The sequence below is a fragment of the Palaemon carinicauda genome, chromosome 1 (assembly GCF_036898095.1).
Source record: "Palaemon carinicauda isolate YSFRI2023 chromosome 1, ASM3689809v2, whole genome shotgun sequence".
NCBI lineage: Eukaryota > Metazoa > Arthropoda > Malacostraca > Decapoda > Palaemonidae > Palaemon > Palaemon carinicauda.
This window is the reverse complement of record NC_090725.1, coordinates 186,686,601-186,709,153: the sequence shown is the minus strand read 5'-3', so window position 1 is coordinate 186,709,153 and position 22,553 is coordinate 186,686,601. Positions and strand designations below refer to the sequence as shown.

At 36.1% G+C, this 22,553-nt stretch overlaps 1 protein-coding gene across 1 annotated transcript in view; it reads right to left on the bottom strand.

Moving 5' to 3' along the window:
* Positions 1 to 251: 251 nt before the first annotated feature.
* The window catches only part of Polr1B (RNA polymerase I subunit Rpl135), a 494,679-nt gene continuing 472,377 nt past the window's right edge, over positions 252 to 22,553 (bottom strand). Inside the window, exon 22 of the mRNA XM_068386504.1 lies at positions 252 to 7,942. Within this exon, the coding sequence (XP_068242605.1) occupies positions 7,655 to 7,942 (288 nt within the window). The 3' untranslated portion in view covers positions 252 to 7,654. The remainder of the gene's footprint in view (positions 7,943 to 22,553) is intronic.

Genomic DNA, 22,553 nt, shown 5'->3' with positions numbered 1-22,553 from the left:
TATATATTTTTAATGAAAATACACTTACTGCTTTTATTATTGGTGAGTTTGCTAATCCACAACTCCAGCTAAAAAGATGCTGTGTGAATGATGATTTAGAATAGAAATATACTGTAATACTACTGTATATACTTGTGAAAGTCAGGAATATTCAATTGTTTAAAAGAAATAATATTATGGTGCTAAAAAAATTATACCTCTGAAGCCTTGAATTGGTGTAATTGGGTTCCTTGGGAGATTAAACAAGCAACAACATTAACAATTTTATTGTCATTGTGCTCTAATTTCACTATACATTTTCCAAAACAATAAAAAATGAAGCTGAACTGTAAGAAATGTTTAGTTAGTTTGCACAAAAGTTATTTATATCAATAGAATGTTTGGATGTTTACTTCTTTAGAGAGAAACTATCCACTTACATTCATTCCCTTTGAAATTTGACTTGAATATAAATATCCCATTACTTTTATTAAAAGGAGTCATAATTTGGTCATTTTTATACACAAAAACTGTATCACCGCTATATGTGTAGTCATTCAGATCTACAGTAATAGCTTTCCCTATTGTTATGAAAAGATCATCACTTGAAACAGATTGGTTGGCAATAACCTAAAAATCTTGGTTAATCTATATGTATTTTCAATTTAATTTTATCATTTGTTTCATGAAGTTGAAATTGAAGTTTTGATAATTATCCAAAAGAAAAATATTACCACCCAAAATATATGCAGTATTGTAGTATAAAAATATCTTACAGGAATAAAAAAAGGGAAAACATATGTCAAGTCATATAGGGAACGTTAAGATGTGGTTGAGTGATTTTCATAACTCCAAAGAACCTAATGACATTGATGACTCAATGAACCCCTGCATTAGATTTTGTAAACTTAAATTTATAAAAAAAAAAAGTGATACCTTATAGTTCTATAAAGACTTATCTATTCACCATCCTTAATTACAAACAAGGACTATCACAGAGCTATGAAGACATATTTTCTGCAGATTTAAGATAATCTTTATATCTTAAGACAGTCATATCAAATTCACTGCATATGTTCATATATATCACATAACAGGAAGCTGAGTTAGTTCCACGTACAACTTACACACTCAAATACAGTGGACGGTAGGACAACACTAACAAAGTACTGTACTGTAGAAATGTAAAAAATACTGTACATTACAACCTGTACTTCTTTACAGGATGGGTCATTGAAAATCAACTCTTTTAGTATCCTACATTCTAAATATATCAATTGACTTTAAGATATCAATGTGGAAGGGGTAATCAGCCAATGATAACATTAAATTGAATAGACTCTTCAAATCTATGTTCCATATCAAATGTGTTTTATAGGAGATGACATATAAAGCTATTCATATACACAGAAAAAAAAATGAAATTATTTAGTGCTGTTCAATGATACACAGAAAAGATGCAATGTGATAATAATCCAAGATTTTTATAACAATATCATCATTGAATATTGTATAGTTTTTACAAGAGATAATTGTATCCTTCACAATTCTAGAAAAAATATCTGTACAGTACAGTGTTGTTGTTTTGCAGAGTGAAAATCCCTTGAAGTTAATTTTCTACTCATAATTATTTATACAAGTTTGAAGTGTGACACCATTCCTCTTTTGAGAGCAAAACCGATCACTATAAACTTTCATGGAATGCTTGCATGTTGTATGTGAAGTTTTGACTGCTAAGCTGGATGAATTCTAGTGTAGTACTGTAAGACAATTTTCTAGAATCTAGTACATTTTCTCTTATGCACTACATATTTATCTGTAATATACATGTTGAGTGAAATGTTCCACATAAAAATAATTTCAAATTTTATGGATGAAATTTATTTCAGAACGTACCAAAAACATCTCTCTTATTTAATATTCAAGTACCTCTCAAACAAGACTTAGTGTTACATGAAAACTCAATTCCTACTTGATAGGAAGGGCAAAGACAAAAACTACACGATACATATGGGAAAACAATATAGTATACATATCACAATTCAAAAAGTGGGGGGAAAATGCAGTGTTTGACTTTCAGAGATCTTTCCATCATTACAATCCTGGAATCGTTTGCAAATGACAATTGGTTACTACATGACAGTTTTTATCTATTTTTTCCATACCATGCAAAGGAAAAATATTTCCTTTTCTTTTAATGTATTTTTTCCCTCCTTCGATATGTTACTATGTCTATTAATAACAACTGGTTATATAAAATTTACTAAAAGTAAATTAATTTGATACAACATTACTTTCCATACAAGTATTGGTACACCTGTAATTACAGCACTTCATGAGAAATGGAATTTTATTAATAAATTTTCATTTCTATACTTACAATGTTCTTATTGTTTCTCTGGAAGTAACCCTTAATACTAAACACTTTCCCATTTTCTTTCCTTTCAATAAACTTACGTCTCTAGTACAGCAATGAAACAATCACGTGATTGATAGCAATAAAAAATGGCTTGGGAAGCTATACTGTCTTTGTATTTTAATCTTAAAGATGAAACTATAACCTATCCTCTTGACACCACAAGTCAGTGGTGAGGTAGATGAGCATTTACCGTATATGAAAATCACGCAAGTATTAAAATAAGGAATTTTACTATTAAAATTCTAAATATTTTTATGAGCCTCCCCTGATGTTCATAATGCTTACCCTTACAAACTCTGATGGAGGTGAAGGTGAGATGGAACATTTATAGTGTTTATGATAAAAATAATTAACATTCTAGATTTGCCTGTAGTCTAGACTATTGGTAACAAACCATCTCAAAATACATTTAAATCAATTAAAAGTCTATGTTATTAAACATCACCAGCAGTCACTATAGGGCCTAAAGCCTAGTAATCTTAATAAATAAACCAGGATTTATTCAGATAATGTTTGGTTAACGCTAATTTGGATCTCCAATACCCATTCCAAAGAGATTTAAGCAAAAATTTAGAGATTAGGCTGCACTTCTAACACCCTGTTTTCATTAGATTTGGATTGAATAATTTGCTTTTAACTAGAAATGACATTGAATTTTTGACAGATGATGATTTGGAAGTCTAATCCCACAAAGCCAAATAGGAACACTACCTCTAATGCCCTATAGTTTTGATCAGATAATTTTCAATGACTATTAAGATGTAATGCTCACCTCATATTGAAGAACTGTGACAAACTAGTCTTAAAATTATTTTTTTTTAATTCTGAAAGTAGGCAAAAGAGATATCATCACCTTATGTTCCAAAGGCCTACCTTTGAAGATAGTGCTTGTAGTTCACTTATGCATTAAGCTAAAACCAATCCAAACAGAAAAGGTTTTAGTTGTGAGATCCTTAATCAAAATATTTTCCAGAAGTTCAAAACTGGAACCTTTTAAACATATACAGTAACTACATCCAAATTGAAAAAAAATAAGGATGCCTTCTGGAGGTCTTTCAATATTCAAAATCCCAAACACATCTGCAATAATAACCAAAGCTTATAGATCTAATCCCAGATGCTTAAGTACATAATTAAGCATGGATCTATATACCTTAATGGGCTATATGGAATTTTTTTTTCATACAAATGGAAGCATACAATTTTAACAATATTATCTAAAGTAGTTCTAGACAATGATATATTACCAGATTTACACTAATCAAAATAAACATTGCTTTGTCTTTGATACAGAATATTGGTAGACTATCTTTGAGGAACCTATGATAGACAATTTAGATGGCCATGTAAATGCTTTTTTCTGAGAAAACGGTGGTTAGCCTTCATGCAGTTAGATGTAACAGGAAATTGGTTGTTTGAGAAGATTGAATCTACATGGTAATATTATCACACTCCAATATCAGAGGTTAAAGACCTATGAACTATTCCTTTTTTTTCACCAGAAGGACTTATGAGCATTATCCTGCCATTTGTAGAAATTCTGAACTTGATTATCACCAGCTGAATCATGGGGAATGGTGGAAAAGTGTAAAGATCCAGATTTGACCAGCCTTGTAAAATGGCATCAATCTTCCATGCCAAGCAATATGGAACTTGTGAACAAATCACTCAAATCTTTTAGTTCAACAATTTTATCTTTGTTCTCTTGGCTAAACCATTTCCCAATTTTTAGACATACTGATGGAGCTAAAGACCATTTGTTTGCAAGAATCTGACTTTTCCTGCTAACGGATTTATAAAGACATTTGATTTTCCCAGAAGAAGCTGAAGAAGCGTGCTTATTCCTCTCTAATTTGTCCAAATCTGTAGGACATTTTCTATTTGGTACTAGGATTGTGACCTTACAGTATAGGGCCTACACCATTGGTTCCAGATGTAAGTCAATGCATTCGTATTGTCTGAAAACACTGCCAGTTTCCCTAACACCAGTAGTTCCTGATACTAAAGACCCATGATTATTGCTTGAAGCTCTCGGCAATTGGTAGGAAGACTCAACTCCTGCAGCATCCTTTTTGTCAAGCATCTGTGAACAAGAGGGGTCAGGAATTTTCATTTCCTAGACAACTCTCAGAGATAAATGCCTGCAATTATCCAATCAACTCAGAAGTTGTAGTTGATTTTTCATAGAGAATGTGTCTAGATAAGACTATTTTGTTCCAATTCAGATTGAGATGAAACTGGAAAACCCTCCTCATCTTTAGGCATCCAATCCAAATGAATTTCTCAAAGGAGATCATGGTCCTTAGTCTCGTCCACATCTGAACTGACATAGACTTCAACCTTTAAGTTTTTTAAACAATAGAAGAAAAAAACTGAATCCTCTTCTAAAATGAAAAACTAAAAAAAGAACTGTTACTATTATCATTCCCAAATGTAATCTTCTGAGTCAGAACAGGAAAGACTTCTTCAAATTAACAAGGACCCCCAAGCATTCCAAGTATCCTGAGCTATAACACTTCTTTAACTCACAATTCTTTCTAAAAAAATTCCTCAAAATTAGCCAATCATCCAGGTATAAAAAAAAAAAACTCTTATCCCCAGAATCCTTATCCATCTTTAAATGGGGCCATCATCCTGGTAAGCACTTGAGGGGCAGTCCCGAGACCTAAACAAAGGCACTTGAATTGGTAAACCTTTGACCTCTTGTAAAATGAAATTTCCAAAAATTGAGATGAACAGGAATGTAAAAATATGCATTGATGAGGTCTATTAAAAACAATTATTCCTTTCTACATCACCCCCAGAACTGTTGAGGGTGTGTCTATTGAAAACTTGTTGATGTTTGAGGCATCTACAACTGGTCTCCAACTCCTGAGGCTTTTGGGACTAGGAATAGCTTGTTATAAAACCCCTGAGCTGGGTTCAAGACCTCTTTTAATGTCTTTTTTTCCAAAAATTTCCCAATTTCTGGCTTCAAAATTTGTGCCTTTACAATATTAACCCAGAAAAAGGATTGATTCCTTGGACAAAGAAGGATTGGAAGTTAGAGGAATTCAGTAACCTTCTTTAACTACAGCTAGCACCCACGGATCAGGATGAAGACTCACCCAAATGTGATCAAAGTGGTTAAGTCTTCCTCCTACTGGGATCTGCAGGGAAGGGTCATCATGGCATTCTCTTATAACATCTCTGAGTCCAGTAGGCAACTCTTACAGAACATCTACTAGAGTGGAATCCTGACGTTTTACCACTACATGAAAGGAATAAAGGAATTACCTGAAAGAGGTATTTCCAAGACCATTGATAAAATAAAATTAGAGTCTTAAATTTGGGTCTCACAAGCTGTCTCAAAGCTATGCTATGAGTCTGGACACCCAATTTGAGAAATTACCTTATCAATCCTATATAAAACCAAAAAAAGAACCAAATAGAGAAAGAAATCAATGAATGTTTTTGCACATCAAACACTGTTCCAACCATAGATGTCAAATTTGTTCTCTGTTCTTCATTACAAAACACACATTCTTTACTACCAACAAACATAATTTCTTACGTAAACCAGCTTGATATCTTTTATTTAAAGTTTTTTGTCTTTTTGGATTAATGGTAGGCTCAAGGGAAATTTGCACTTGATTCGTCCCATTTAAGTCAAACGTCTTTGTGGGATAGAAAGCTTCGATGCTAAACGAGAACTAAAATTAAGTCTTTCTTTATATCCGAGATAAAAATCTACTGATTCTATCCAAAGCAAAAAGGGAGAATTAAGGTGTATGAATCATCTTGGAAGTAGCGGCTTCCAATGCCTTGGAAGGATAAACAGTATCAGAACTTAATTTCAGCAAATTTTCTGTAATGATGATAGGGAGATACTTCATAAGAGTTAGGCTCTTCCTCTGTGTTTCCTTCATCCCCATTTTCCTGTTCAGAAGGATGAGCTGAGACATTACTTGCTGGTTTTCCCGTATGTTTACATCTTTGTAAGGTAGTTTGCTGCACATTTGTTTTTCAAAGAACTTATTTTGCTATTTGAGGTACTACCACCTACAGTTATCTCCTTAAGAGTTAACTCATAATGTGCTAGTGGCCAAGCTTGTAAGCAAGTGATGTGCACTACCATCAAAACATGATGCAACCAATCAGCTTTTGCCAAAGCTTATAACAGATACAATTAGTGTTAAGAGAATGAAAAGATATGCCACACCATACACAAGAAATACAAGGTTGCTTGAGCGTACTTATTTCAGCAAGTGGAGGGATATTAGGATCCAGGTTACCAACTCAATCTTATCTCCCAACATAGTTGTATAAAAGAACAGCAAAGATTGCAGGGAGGCAAAGGTTTCGCAGCAGAAAGGTCTAAAGTAAAAAAATAATTAAATTTTCTATGAGAGGATTTCAAATCCGTAATGAGCTGTGCACCATCAGAACCCTTACTGAATAGAGCAATGGAGCCTCTAAACTCTACTTAAAAAGACCAGTTAGGGTTTGAAATAGGAAAGGCTATTTCAGAAATACTGCCTTAATAGAACACTCAATGGCCTTCTTAAATTTCACAAAAGAATCAAAGAAGATACAGGTTTTGAAGCTCATCACTATCAAAACTCAATTCATGAAATGCTGTATTGGAGTGTGGTGCTGATGTGTCATTATTATTATAATTGCTACTGAAATGAACTAGCCTAGTCTTCTCTGAATTTTCCCCTGAATTAAAAGCAGGTTTTCTTTTGCAGCTTGAACTTTTAAATTGGTCTGCGACTATAAAATCAAATTTTTCCATAAGAGGAATAGTGGAGGAATTTGCAATCCTCACAACACTTATCTATATCACAATACTGTTCCTGATATGAACTACAAAGAAAATGTAGTTCATGATCACCCAGAAACATTCTCTCAAACAATCTATGCAGCAGTGACTAAAAATCCAGAAAGCAGTTCTCAAAGCACTAAAAAAACCCACACCAACACCAAAGTCTGGATTTCAATGTTTGTTGACAAGCCGTATGCCAAGCCATTCGACAATAGATTGTCTCACTACTTTACTAGGGGCATAAAATTATTTAAAGGAAAGAAAACAGGAAATATTTAAGTTTTAAGGGTAAATATTGATATAACCACCAATCTTCCAGAGAAGCAATATGAGCATCAGGGGAGGTTCATAGAAATAATATACACATTAAACTAATAAGTCAGTGCACAGCTAGCACCACAATACCAACGGTCTTTACAGCCTAACTAGGAGGTATTTTACACTCATACTTACTCACTAACTTCACTTTTTGCATCATGTATATCACCATTTACATAAATACGTGGAATTTTTGAATCACTATCCTCTGGTTTATTTATGCCAAACTTTGTGCTGATGCCAATTGTTGCCAATTCAGCTACTAGATATTTAAAGGCATAAGGCATTGTTACCTTATGCAATGTGGCAGATGGTCCACAGAGTGCACAAACTGGCAATCTACTTCGAATGTGATAGTTACCCTCTTCCAGTTTTATAATGGGTGACATAGACTCTTGACACTGTTCACATATCCATTCCTGTAATAAGAATAATCAAAATATCTATCAATAATATTTATTCTTGTATGAGTTTACTGCTTTATAACTTAACTTTGTTTTAACTTATGTTAACATGCAAAACCTATATATGAGAATGATAAAATAATTTCAAATAGCACATACCTTAAGTTTTGCATTCTCACTGGTAGGTGGTGCTAGCAAGGCTTTATTAAAATCCTTTTTATTATTATCATTCTCAATTATACAAGCATACACTGGGGTCATAGTTAATTTTGTTATCTGGCAGCTTTTGCAAGATCTTTGTATAATGGTGTTTTGGTTAATTGATATTGTTAGATCATTATTAACTCTTCTATGCAAATATAGTTTGATTTTGTGCCAGTGAGAGATGGTCTAAAATTCCTAACAACTCGGTTACTGTGTGATCATGGGAAGAACAGCCATGCACCTGTGGTGCACTTTGCACAGAAGTGAGCCTCCAAATCTGAAGAAGCCTTAGTGTAAGGCATTACAGTCTCAAAATTTATTGTAAATGATACAGAAATTATCGGAGTAAATGAAGCACTTCTAGCCAGCATTAAAAGATGACTTTCTGAGTAACAAAAATTGACAATAATATTCTCAATGCTGAGGTCCTAACATCATAATTAATGAGTGCAATTCTCTTTCCATAGCATAACCTCACAAGTTTACTCTAGCGAACATCTTTCTTGACTGAAAATCCTTCAAAATAATCATAGAATGGATAGTCATCCTAGAATGGATAGTCATCCTGTCTCTTCCTATTGCTTTGCAAATCAAGATTAACAACACTTGATCCAATAAGTACAGGCTGAATTTATCAAACAAAGTTAGCCTGTTATACTTATCTCTTCTGTTTTAAAAAATGCTTGAGATATGCCTACCTCAAGCTAACTAGGGTTACTTTACCTTGCAAGACCTACAGAACTAACATGTCTGGACATGGTTTTTACAGTGATACCTCCCGATATGAAAGCTTCTGCTTAAAAAATTTTCATGCTGCGATACGAGATACAAAGATTTTTCCGACTCACATTGCAGAAAATGTTTCATGATACGAAAATGAGATTTGTAGCCAGGACGAGAATAAAATAGTCACCCAATAAAAAGATGAGCTCAGATGAAGAGAATGGGTTGTTTATGCATGATAGAAAACATATCTCTACACAGTAAGGGTAACTATAATAATAGTACAGTGCATAAGGTATTGTATATTTTGTATATGTACAGTACTGTATTGTATGTATTATTTTCCATTTATTATTACATTGATTTAATGATTACTTAATTTACAGGTATCAACAGTTAGGTTAGGTATATTGAATGATTCAAATGTATTTGGTTGTACAGTATTTCATTGTGGGTATACTGAAGCTTTATCATAAAAACTAATGTGGAGTTTTTGGAGGGTTTGGAACGAATTATGGTGATTTCCATGCAAAACATGACTCGTAATGCAAAATTTTCACAAAACAAAAGCCACTCCAAATAAATTTTGAATCTTGATGCATTACTCAATTAGATAAATTGGAAAATTCACAGTATTTTCACTTTGAAAAGTTCAAACCCAAAATGTAAAGGGTCTGGTAAATTATCTGGTAGAAAAGACAAAGGGACATTTGTGATTAGGAAGGAGAAATGAAAGCCCCAAATGGAAAAGGAGTCCTATAATTAACCTCTTAAATATCGCTACGTATACATGCACATATTTAACATTGAGTAAAAGCAACAGCCATATATGCGTGTACAAGTATTTTTATTCCTAACCACGACAGTTTTTGGACAGTAGGAGGGAATCCAGGTATGGTATTGTGTCCGAGACAGATGGTGAAGCTCCACCCACTATTCCTTTCACCCAATGAGTGTCTGATAGACATTGTGACATTATCTTCATCTGGGGTATAGGAAGGGCTATTCGCCAACAATTGTTAGCACACCTTAGGCAATCATCTGAGAAGGATTATCGTGGTTTTGTGCGTAAACCATGTAGACTTGAATTTGAAAAGTTTTCCATCTTGATCGCAGTTATTTTGTTTTTCTATGTCATACATGATGATAGTGCTTCTGAGTTAAGGTCTGAGTACCTGGCTAATAGGCCAATGAGAATTTTAGTGATAGTTACTTAGAGGATGACAGTGATGACAAGTTCTTGGAAAACAATGAACCTAATGTCGATGAAGGATGGCTGGTTCATATTAGATCCATTCAGAGAGGGTGACATTGGTATCTCCGATGGCATGCTACATTTCACCTGTCCACTTTTTAACATGTAATTGATAAATTTGATTATTATTGGGTGCAAGTGAAAGTGGATATACTTGTGGTCGACAGGGGTTCTCAAGCGGTATGCAAGGGGGGATTGGTACTGTGGAGAATATATTTCTGTTAAAGATGAGTGCAACCTTGGTCTGGCAATGTCTTCCTACATAGGCAACAAAGAATTAATCAGGGGGGGATAGGAGCACTTAATCACTCAAGGGCACAACACCCAGATGGACTTTGATAATGCAGTTCACAAAACTTCACTCCAGAGAAAGATTCATCTGTCCAGAGACCTGAAACTCCATACGTGACTAAGTAATTAATTGATGGTCTACCTTAGTTTTGTCATTCTAAGGTAATCTACACTCTTAGGTTCTATTTCGAATCCATCCTAGTGATCCCATTGAGATGCTGGACAGGTATTCCTGTTAATATAGATATGCAAAGGCAATGGATAGAAGCAGTGATGTAGGCTATTTAAGTAAAGTTAAATGGGTATCATTACCTTCAAATAAATAAGTTAAAGAAGCGTAAACTCATTTATACCAACTTACCTATACCTACAATAGGTTACTTTCTTCAATATCTCTTGTACAACTAATAGAGGAGTTAAAGATACCAATGTCCACATTCTATTCTAATTTCTTTAATAATAATAAAGATTAAAACTAGAGTAACTCAATAATGGCTATTAAATGGCAAATTCAATAATTGCGGGAATGTTACCCACAATGTACAACACAAATGAACACTGAAAATAAATCAAATAAACACATGGGATTAACCCTTAAATGTAATAAAAAAAAAAAAAAATCTTATGCCCACAATCTTGTCCTAACCTAGGCAGTAGGCTACAGTGAGGTCCAAACATGTGGTCAGTGGCCTGAGGCAATTACCAACAAATATGACAGATTTGGAAGTAATTTGTATTTTTCCTAACGATACAAACCTGGAGCTATTTATAAGGGATATTACTTTCAGCGTAGCTGAAAGCCGAGCCATATGATTCTAGTGAGGGATAACTACCCCACCCGCTAGTTAGCGGGATGGAGGGGTAGCCGGCTACCGCGCTCACTCACACACCTAGGCTGAGCACCCACTTTGCTTGCTGGCAGGACTTTCTAGGGGACAGGGCTGGCGGGCCAATTTGTATAAATAGCTCCCGGTTTGTATCGTTAGGAAAAATGACAAATTCATAAATAATTGGTATATTTCCTAACGGTACAAACCTGGAGCTATTTATTACGGGTATTACTTTCGGCAAAGTAGAAAGGATGAGCCATCAAAATTTCACCAAGGGTTATTTATTTACCCATTCTGCTAGTTAGCAGGGGTAGGGGGGGTAGTTTGTTACCGCTTCCACTCACACACCTAGGATTTAGCTCACTTTGCTAGGAGGTAAGACTTCACGAGAGATAGGACTGGCAGGTAAGTTTGTATAAATAGCTAAAAGTTTGTATCGTTATGAAATATACAAATTATCTACGAATTTGTCATTTTTTCTATAACTGGAATACAGTCAAACCTCTCGACATGAAAGAATTTGCTTATAAAATTTTCACTCTGTGAAACGAGATGCGAAGAATTTTGACTTGCATTACGAAAAATGTTTCGGACAACGAAAGGAGGTATGGTGTAAGGAAATGTTTCGGACAACGAAAGGAGGTATGGTGTAAGAGCCCGACCGTGTCTGAGACTGATTTTAAAATTCGCATGCCGCCAGCCTGTAAACTCGCTACCATTGGTTATCTCCCTACTCAGATGCTAGTTACCACCAAGAGATCCTGCTCTCCTACAGGTCAGCATCTATTGTACTGTATCCAATCATCCATCTACGCACTGGCGTTCCTATGTCTTTTCGTTTCGGCAGCGGTGTTGTACACATTGACTTACAGTATTAGTGATTTCGCTTTCGTAACAATTATACAGTACTGTATCGTGTGTGATATTACATTACATTATTAGTCATAGGTCCCAAGAAAGTCGCTGATGTCAAGGAAAAGATGAGGATGATGCTTTCCATGGAGATGAAGATGGAAATAAAAGAAATACGAGGCTGGCATGTGGTTAAGTGTGATCAAGAAGGAATATGGCCAAAATTCATCTACGATAGGAACAATCCTGAAGCCGAATGAAGCAATCAAAGCAGCAACAACTTCTAAGGGCTTGACTGTATTCTTCAGCAAGAGGAGCCCTGTTCCCGATGAGATAGAGAGACTGCTGCTTGTTTGGATAAAGGACAAAGAAATGGCTGGAGGCACTATCACCGAAGCGATAATTTGCCAGAAAGCCAGCACCATTTTCGGTGATCTCGTGCATGCTCAGGCCGAAGCCGACGCAGGAGAAGGAACATCGAAGCAGGCACCCCCAGAGTTTGAAGGCTTCTCATAGGTGATTTGAAAAATTAAAGATACGCTCAGGCATTCATTCGGTGGTACATCATAGGGAGGCTGCATGCTTGGACACGAAGGCGGCCAAAGCCTTTGTTAAGACATTCAACGAGTTGACTGTACGGGAAGGCTACAGTCCCTAATAAGTCTTCAGTTGCGATGAGACTGGGCTTTTGGGCTTTTTTTGAAAAAATACCTCGTCGAACGTACATCACGACAAAAGAAACGAGGCTACCCGGGCATAGGCCAATGAAGGACAGGCTTACCCTTGCACTCTGTGCAAGTCCCAGTGGGGATTGCAAGGTGAAACCCCTGCTGGTGTATCACTCCAATACTCCTTGAACCTTCTAGACCCACAAAGTCACTAGGGAAAATCTTCCTGTTTTGTGGAGGGCTAATGGAAAAGCCTTGGTAACAAGAAAATTGTTCACCGAGTGGGTAGATACTTGTTTCAGCCCGATTGTGGAAGAGAAGCGCCTCCCTATGAAATGCCTGCTGGTGCTGGACAATGCCCCTGCTCACCCTCCTGCCCTCGAGGAAGATATCGTAGCAGTGTACGTATTCCTTCATCAAGGTTCTCTTTTTTTCACCAAACACCACCCCTCTCCTCCAGCCCATGGACCAGCAAGTGATTTCCAACTTTAAGAAGCTTTATACAAAATATCTCTTCAAAAGATGTTTAAAAATCATTGAGAGCACTAACCTCACCCTTCGTCAACTTTGGAAAGAGCCTTTTGATATTGTCATATGCCTCAAAATCATCGATCAAGCTTGGCAGGAGGTTTCCAAGGTGCACCTAGAACTCTGTGTGGAAGAAGCTGTGGCCTGATGCCTTCTCTGCACGAGATTTCGTGGGCTTCCATGAAGAACTAGCTGAAGCTGATTCCCAAAATGTCGACGATCCTGATTCAATCTGAAGTTGCCAAGATCGTTACACTTGGGACGTCCATGGGTCTGGAAGTTGATGAGGCTGACATTGATGAGCTTATCGAGGAGCACTAAAAGGAACTTACGACGGATGACCTGATGGAGTTGGAGGCCATGCGAGTGAACGTCGTTCAGAAAGAGTACAGCAGGAGGGAGGAGGATGACCCACTGACAATGGCAGAAATTAAAGAGGGTCTAGATGGCTACTTTAAAATGGTGGCTCTCGTAGAAAAGAGACACCCAGAAAAAATTATCACAGGTCATGTGCTTGAGTACTGTAATGAAGTTTGCCAGAGTCCTTTCAGGAAAATTTAGGAAGCAGGCTAAAACAAGCTTTTTTGGACGATTATTTTAAAAAGAGGCTTTCGGTAGAAGCAGGCTAGCGCCAGATAAAAAAAACGAAAGAAAAGGGGCAGTGATAAAGAAAATACATAGTGAAATTAAATTTAGAAAATACAAAACGTAAAGTAAAAAAAAAAAAAAAAAAAAAAAAAAAAAAAAAAAAAATATTTCAAGTTTATCATAAAGTTAAGTGTCAATATTTCCAGCCATTTGTAAATGTGTTACCTAAAATGAAGTGTTAATATTTTCTGTCATTTATAAATCTGTTTTGTAAAGTTAAGTGTTTAGGTTTTCTGCCACTTGTTAATGTTCTCCGCTGTTTGTCATCCTCCTCTACTGGCCCGCACATCGCCTCACTCCAAAGGTAAGGTTCCACATTTTTGTTACTGTATTTTTATTGTTTGCTCTAATTATACACTTCTTTTACAGGTTACCAATGGTTAATTCATTATTGAAGGATCCAAATACAGTACTACTTATCATACATTTAGTACATTTTAGTGGTGTGTATCCTTTTCATAATAGTTTAATGTGATGTTTTTGTAGGGTCTGGAATGAATTAGGCTATTTACATGCAAAAGGTGACTAACAAGACGAAAAAATCACATAACGAAAGCCATTTCGGAACCAATTAATTTCGTGTTGTGAGGCATTACTGTACAAACCTACACTATTTATCAGGGGTGACTCACCCATTAGGAGGGTGGACGTCCCTGCCAAACTGGCTTTTTAGCTACCCAGAGGATCCTTATTTTGAATAGGTTAAAACCAAAACCCTGGATAGGTGTGGCGGGTCGTATACGACCCGACGAGGTTTGAAAAAAAAAACATGTTTTTTTTGCCAAAATTTTTGGTCTGTATTGGTTGTGTGGGATATCGAACTGCGAGACCTCAGTTCAATGCCCGCAGAAGTCAGGTCAGGACGCATTTCAACCCAGCTATTTTCCTTGTGCTATTTTTGAGATACCCACGGGTCGAGTTCAACCAATCAATACCTAAATCAGGTAAGTTGTGAAATATCAGAATTTTTATATAATCATCGAATGTGCAGTAGTGTTTAGGTGTGTATAAAAAAGTATTGTTGTAAAGTGTTTGTGAATGTCTTCTACCCCGTATGTGTGACCTTGGTGCGGGCTGAGTTGCTATAAGTTGCAATGTAGCGTATTTTTCTGTAAATGCTAATTTTCCTTTTTTTTTTTTTTTTTTTTGCATTTTTCAGTTTTCATCGATATAATGGCAAAACGTCAGCAAACTCTTGGCTTTGATCAAATCAACACTCTTCTCTTTGAGCTAGAGAGTGATGTTGATGATAACTTGGAAGTCGCCGACATCTCAGATTTTGATGAGTTCGACGTAGCTGAGTTAGACGGAAGTGTGGTGGGGAGGATGACTCAAGTGTTGATGCCGAGATAGTTCCCTTCGTAAACACAGAGGGTGAGGGGGATGATGAGGGGGCTAGTGCGTCGAGGTATGGTGAGGGGGGTAGTGCGTTAGTGTTTACAACAACATCCACCCATTGGCGTTGACCTCACGTGCCTCACCTCCCCCTCAGGCGGAGCAGCTTACCCCATGGAGGAGAAGAGTAGGAAGAGGAGGAGGGGTGAACTCCAGCCAGTCAGGGGAGCGCCAATAAGTCGCTTAATGGAAGCCAAGGTTCAAGGTCGTGATGGTACTATATGGCACAAAGACCTGAACCCAGCTCTTCCCCACATGTTCACCTCGCCACATTGAGCCCGGAGGTCCCGTCCTCTGTCTCGAGTGCTAGGCATGTGGTTGACATTTTCTCTTTGTTCCTGGATGAAGAAATCCTTGAGGAAATAGTCGTGCATTCCAATGTTTGCCTTGCTCTTCTCAGAAGTAAATATCATCAAAAGGGTAATATTGCCCTGAAGGATATTGAGGGAGCTAAAAGGGTTCATTGGGATTTTGGTAATGTCAGCAGTGAGAAATGACAACCACACTAGAATGAAGGGCATATAAGACCTCATGGAAGGGAATCCATTGTACCGATGTACAATGAGCGAACAGCGATTTGCCTGGCTGATTTGGGTGCTCAGGTTCGACGACATGACCACTAGAGCCGAGAGGGTGAGAGAAGATCGCCTCGCCCCGAGCAGGAATGTGCGGGATCATGTTGTGGCAAATTGTAGTTGCTTGTAAAGCCCCAAGCCAAATCTAACTGTAGACGAGCAGCTCGTGGCTTTCACAAGACGGTGCCCCTTCAAAATGTACATTCCCAGCAAACCTGCCAAGTAAGTAATTTTATTTTTATTTTCTTTTATTCATATTATTCGTTTGTAATTTGTGATATGTATTTGTCCCCCCCCCTCTCCCTCTCTCTCTCTCTCTCTCTCTCTCTCTCATGAACAGATGTAAAGATTGAGAGATTGAGTATAATTATACATATATATATATATATATATATATATATATATATATATATATATATATATATATATATATATATATATATACATACTGTATATTAATATATAATTATTTTTTTATACTATTTGATTTTACTGGTGACTAATTCTAGTTTCTTTTCTTTTAGGTATGGCATAAAGCTGGTATTGGCAAGTGATGCAGACATGCACTACATGTGTAATGTCATACCATATCTTGGGAAGGATGCAGACAAGGTGCCGAGAGGAACGTCAATTGGAGAAATGTTCACGATGAACCTTGTGGCCCCTTTTCATCGAAGGGGCCGCACAGTAACAACGGATAATTTCTTCACGAGTCTTCCACTTGCCTTGGCACTCGAGACAGAAGGCATGTACTTGTGTGGCACCATTCAACAGAAACCTTACATTCCCAAACAGATTTCTGAGAAGGTGCTTTCTATCATGGACTCAGTGGCTGTGTTCAATTACGAACACAATTTAACCCTTCAATGTCAGCAAGGTAATAGAACAAAGAAGGTCATGTTATTGAGTTCTCTTCATCACGATCCTTCTGAGATCAAGAAGAGGAAAACTGACATTCAAATGTTCTATAACTCGACGAAGGGGGGTGTAGACACATTTGATCAGATGTGTGCTACATCCAATTGTATTCGTAAGACACGACACTGGCTACTGTGTCTCTTTTATGGGATACTGAATATAGTAATGGTAAATTCCTATATTCTTTACACGTCAATGCCAAGGCGAACTTTCCTCAAGGAAATTGCCATTGATTTGTGTGACCCCCAAAGTTCGACATCGTTACGACAATCACAAAACTCAAGAGTTTTACATTGAGTCTTGACGTAGAATCCCTATTTACAAAGGTCCCGATCAACGATGTATTAGGTTTCTTGAGGGAAAAATTAATCCCTTATGAAGATCACTTCCCCCTCGGTATTGAAAAAACAATTAAGTTAATTAAACTAAGCGTGTCAAATAACGTTTTCTCTTTCAATGGAAATTTTTACAAACAGAAATTTGGTTGTAGTATGGGCAGCCCGTTATCTCCAATTTTAGCTAACCTCTACATGGAATACTTTGAAACAGAAATTTTAACAACAATTAAACCTATGAACATGGTTTGGCAACGCTATGTTGATGACATTTTCACATATTGGGATGATAGCTGGGGAGATTTCAATATATTTTTCAATAATCTAAATTCCCTAGTCCCTAGCATAAAATTTAAAACTGAATGGGAAAAAGAAGGAAAATTAGCTTTTTTGGACATACTAATTATAAGGGAATCGACGGGGTATAATTTCACTGTGTATAGAAAACCAACTTTCTCTATTTCCTACATTCATTTCTTTAGTTATCACGACATTTCTGTAAAAATTGGAGTAGCTTGCAATCTATCACTTAGAGGTTTGAGAATCTGTTCCCCAGCTTACCTAAATAAAGAATTTGAAATCATTCATAAACAACTCGCCCAGCTATTCTACCCGACGTATGTCATAGAAAAGGCCATCAACAAAGCCAACACGATATATTATAAAGATCATGATGTTACTAACCAAAGAGATTTTAAAAATAAGATAAAACTCCCATATATAGAAGGTATTAAAAATATAACAAATCATATCAAAACTGAGAACCCCTTTGTTTTTTCATATCCAAAGACCATAGGAAGCGCCCTTATTAATGTTTATCAAAATAAAAGAAATATAGAATCCAGCGTTTACAAAGTACCATGTGGAGATTGTGAAAAAGTGTACGTTGGGCAAACGGGCCGTTCGCTATCTCAAAGATTATCCGAACACAAAAGATCTGTTAGATATGGCTATGAAAACTCGGGGATTTTCGTTCACCTTAGGGATTTAGGGCACCAGATTAACTGGAGTGAGTCGTCTGTGCTTTTTAAGAGTATTATTATTATTATTATTACTTACTAAGCTACAACCCTAGTTGGAAAAGCAGTATGCTATAAGCCCAGGGGCTCCAACAGGGAAAATAGCTCAGTGCGGAAAGGAAAAAAGGAAAATAAAATATTCTAAGAAGAGTAACAACAATAAATATCTCCTATATAAACTATAAAAACTTTAACAAAACAAGAGGAAGAGAAATAAGATAGGAGAGTGTGCTCGAGTGTACCCTCAAGCAAGAGAACTCTAACCCAAGACAGTGAAAGGCCATGGTACAGAGGCTATGGCACTACCCAAGACTAGAGAACAGTGGTTTGATTTTGGAGTGTCCTTCTCCTAGAAGAGCTGCTTACCATAGCTAAAGAGTCTCTTCTACCCTTACCAAGAGGAAAGTGGCACTGAACAAGTACAGTGCAGTAACCCCTTGGGTGATGAAGAATTGTTTGGTAATCTGTGTTGTCAGGTGTATGAGGATAGAGGAGAATATGTAAAGAATATGCCAGACTATTCAGTGTGTATGTAGGCAAAGGGAAAATGAACCGTAACCAGAGAGGAGGATCCAATGTAGTACTGTCTGGCCAGTCAAAAGACCCCATAACTCTCTAGCGGTAGTCCGTACAGAAGGAAAATCCTGGAATCAGCCATCATAAATCAATCAAACACAATGAACCTATCTGGGGGCCAATGGAAAGCTGACACAGTGGACAATACTCTTCTCAACCCTATCATTAAGAAGATAATCCACGGAGACCGACCACCAGACATGCATCAGAGGTCAAGATTTCCTCCAAGCGGCTCAACAATAAGAAGACGCACCTGGATGTAATTAAATTTGGCTAATCCTTCCAGCAATTATAACAACTATAGAACAATTGAACACACCCTTTTGCTTTCATATATAAACCGTCACTCTCCACTGTATCCCTCATTTTTACTTTACATCCTGAAGAGGGTCGATGTTTATTGACCGAAATATAGTGTGATTTATTCATATTTCCTGTGTTTCTTTTATGGGCCTTTTTGAAAAAACATGTTAACCCTGGATAGGTACGGTGGGTCGTTTGCGACCCCGAGCGTCAAAAAAAAACAGGTTTTTCTCACGTGACTCACCCCTGTGACTGAATTTGTGGGTGATCGACCTGCAGGAGGTGTCTCCCCTACACGCTCTAGTAGTGTCCAGATGTGCATTGCTGTAGCTGTACTCCTTCCCCGATTTCTGAGACGCATCGGGGTCGTTCGCGTCCGAGTTTACCCTTCTGAGGTAGTTTGCATAATTATCAAAGTTATTACGTATTATGAAATTGTCGTAGAATGGTGCAACTTGTATAGGTTATCAGTTGTGGAAAGTCTTGGTGGATTGTTTGGCTACCATGTGCATGTTTTTTTTTTTAGTTAAAATGTTGTTCATCACCACGAGGACCATTTTACCGCGAGTGCCCCTTTTTCATTTTTTTTCATTTTTTTGCCAAGTCATTTTTCCGTAAGATATTGCCAAATAGCATCGTAAAACTTTTGCTTGTTTAGTGTTGGAAAGTGTGTCTAGATGATCTGGCTACCCATGCATGACTTTGTTTTTGTCAGATACGACGTAGTTATTGGTATATTGGGTATTTAACTGCGGTTACCAATTTCTGTTTTTTTTTTCAATATTTGTAAAAATTACTACGTAGTAAGGAATTGCCGTATATTATTCATTTTTTTTTCATGTTTATGTGTTAGAAAGTGTGCCTTGATGGTTGGGCTAACACGTGCATGTCTTTTTTTTTATCTGAGATGTCGTATATTAGAATGTCGGGCATTTTACCGCGAGTGTCCCTTTTTAATTTTTTTTAATTTTTTTGCCAAGTCATTTTTCCGTAAGATATTGCGAAATAGTGTCGTAAAACTTTTGCTTTTTTAATGTTGGAAAGTGTGTCTAGATGATCTGGCTACCCATGCGTGATTTTGTTTTTGTCAGATACGACGTAGTTATTGGTATATTGGGTATTTAACTGCGGTTGCCAAATTCTGTTTTTTTTTCAATATTTGTAAAAATTTACTACGTAGTAAGGAATTGCCGTATATTATTGATTTTTTTTTCATGTTTATGTGTTAGAAAGTGTGCCTTGATGGTTGGGCTAACACGTGCATGTCTTTTTTTTTTATCTGAGATGCCGTATATTAGAATGTTGGGCATTTTTCCGCGAGTGCCCCTTTTTATTTGTTTTGCATTTTTTTGCTTAGTCATGTTACCGTAAGGAATTGGCAAGTAGTGTCGCAAAACTTATATTTTTATAGTGTTGGAAAGTGTTTCTAGATGATCTGGCTACCCATGCCTATTTTTTTTTTAGCCAGATATGGCGTATATATAAGTATGTGTTCGATTTTCCTGTGATTGCCATTTTTTCGTTTTTTCCCATTTCTTTCAAAATTACTACGTACTAAGGAACTATCACAGAGTAATATTTCATTTATATGTTTATTTGTCGGAAAATATGCCTTGATGGTTTGCCTAGCACGTGGCTGAAATTTTTTTTTTCTGAAATGCCGTATATTAGAATGGCCATTTTTCCACGAGTGCCCCTTTTTATTTGTTTTGCATTTTTTTGCTTAGTCATGTTACCCTAAGGAATTGGCAAGTAGTGTCGCAAAACTTATATTTTTATAGTGTTGGAAAGTGTTTCTAGATGATCTGGCTACCCATGCCTATCTTTTTTTTAGCCAGATATGGCGTATATATAGGTATGTGTTCGATTTTCCGGTGATTGCCATTTTTTCGTTTTTTCCCAATTCTTTCAAAATTACTACGTACTAAGGAACTATCACAGAGTAATGATTCCTCTAGATGTTTATTTGTCGGAAAATTTTGTTTATTTTTTTTTTGATTGAATATCATCAAATTTTTTTAGCTAAAATATTGTTTTACATTTTTTTTTTCGATTTTATTTCCCTTCAAAAAAAATTTTTTGGGTCAGAATTTTAATTTTATAGTCGTAAAATAATCGACAATTATCCAGCAACCCACCATACAATTTTTATGCATATCCAATAATAATTAGATTAGTAAATAACACCTTGAAATTGACATACCCTTCCTACATTTCAAGTGGCAGATTAGGGAGTCTGAGTCAGTGTGGTTGGCGGCCATTTTGTGGACATATCCGAAGCGTAAGCTGCCCTATCTATATATATTCTTGTTCCCTATAGAATTTGTGATATTTTCGTATATTTTTACCTGCATAAATATCATATTATATATTAAATATATGTATTTTTTTACGAAATTTCCAAGTACTCAAAAAATTACCTTTAGATATGGCCCCTGATATAAATGTAATTTACAAAATAATGAAGATTTTTTTACATATTTCTATTTTAGGATAACATATGTTTATTCCCTAAAAAAATTAGCCACTTCCTATTTCATTTGGGTACCCAAAAAAATTCATGAAATTTGGACAATTTTTTTTGGCCAAAAAAAGTTACCCTTTTTTTCTCATTTCAGATCTTCACCTCCATGGGTCTGACTTCATCCAAAATACATCAAGATGTGTCCTAAACATTCAAGAATCAATTCCTAAAAGGATTTGTGTATATATGTATAAACTTTTTTTTTATGAATTTTTATGTCAGGTCTTTTTTTTTTTCTACTTAATTTTTTAAAATATTTATAATAAATAGTTTTCTGCAGATGAGTAGTATTTATCTTTACAGTTGTTTTAAGCATTCATTGAAGTTTTTTTTGGCAAAAGAAAAAAGGAGGTTACTGCAAAAACTGATTTTTCAAGAATTTTTTTTGGCGTCGGGGTCGTTCGCGTCCGAGTATACCCTTAAAGGGGTGTCCGAGGACCGTACCTATCCAGGGTTAAACTGTTCGATTACAGTTATAAGTAAGACATATATATATATATATATATATATATATATATATATATATATATATATATATATATATATATGTATATATATATATATATATATATATATATATATATATATATATATATATATATATATATAGGTAGTATGTTGGCCAGGGCACCAGTCTCCCGTTGAAATACTACCACCAGAGAGTTATGGGGTCCTTTGACTGACCAGACATTACTACATTGGGTCCTTCTCTCTGGTTACAGTTCTTTCTCTTTACCTACACGTACGACGAATAGTCTGGCCTAATTTTACATATTTTCCTCTGTCCTCATACACTTGACAACACTGAGATTACTAAACAATTCTTCTTCGGTCAAGGGGTTAACTACTGCACTGTAATTGTTCAGTGGCTACTTCCCTCTTGGTAAGGGTAGAAGAGACTCTTCAGCTATGGTGAGCAGCTCTTCTAGGAGAAGAACACTCCAAAATCAGACCATTGTTCTCTAGTCTTGGGTAGTGCCAT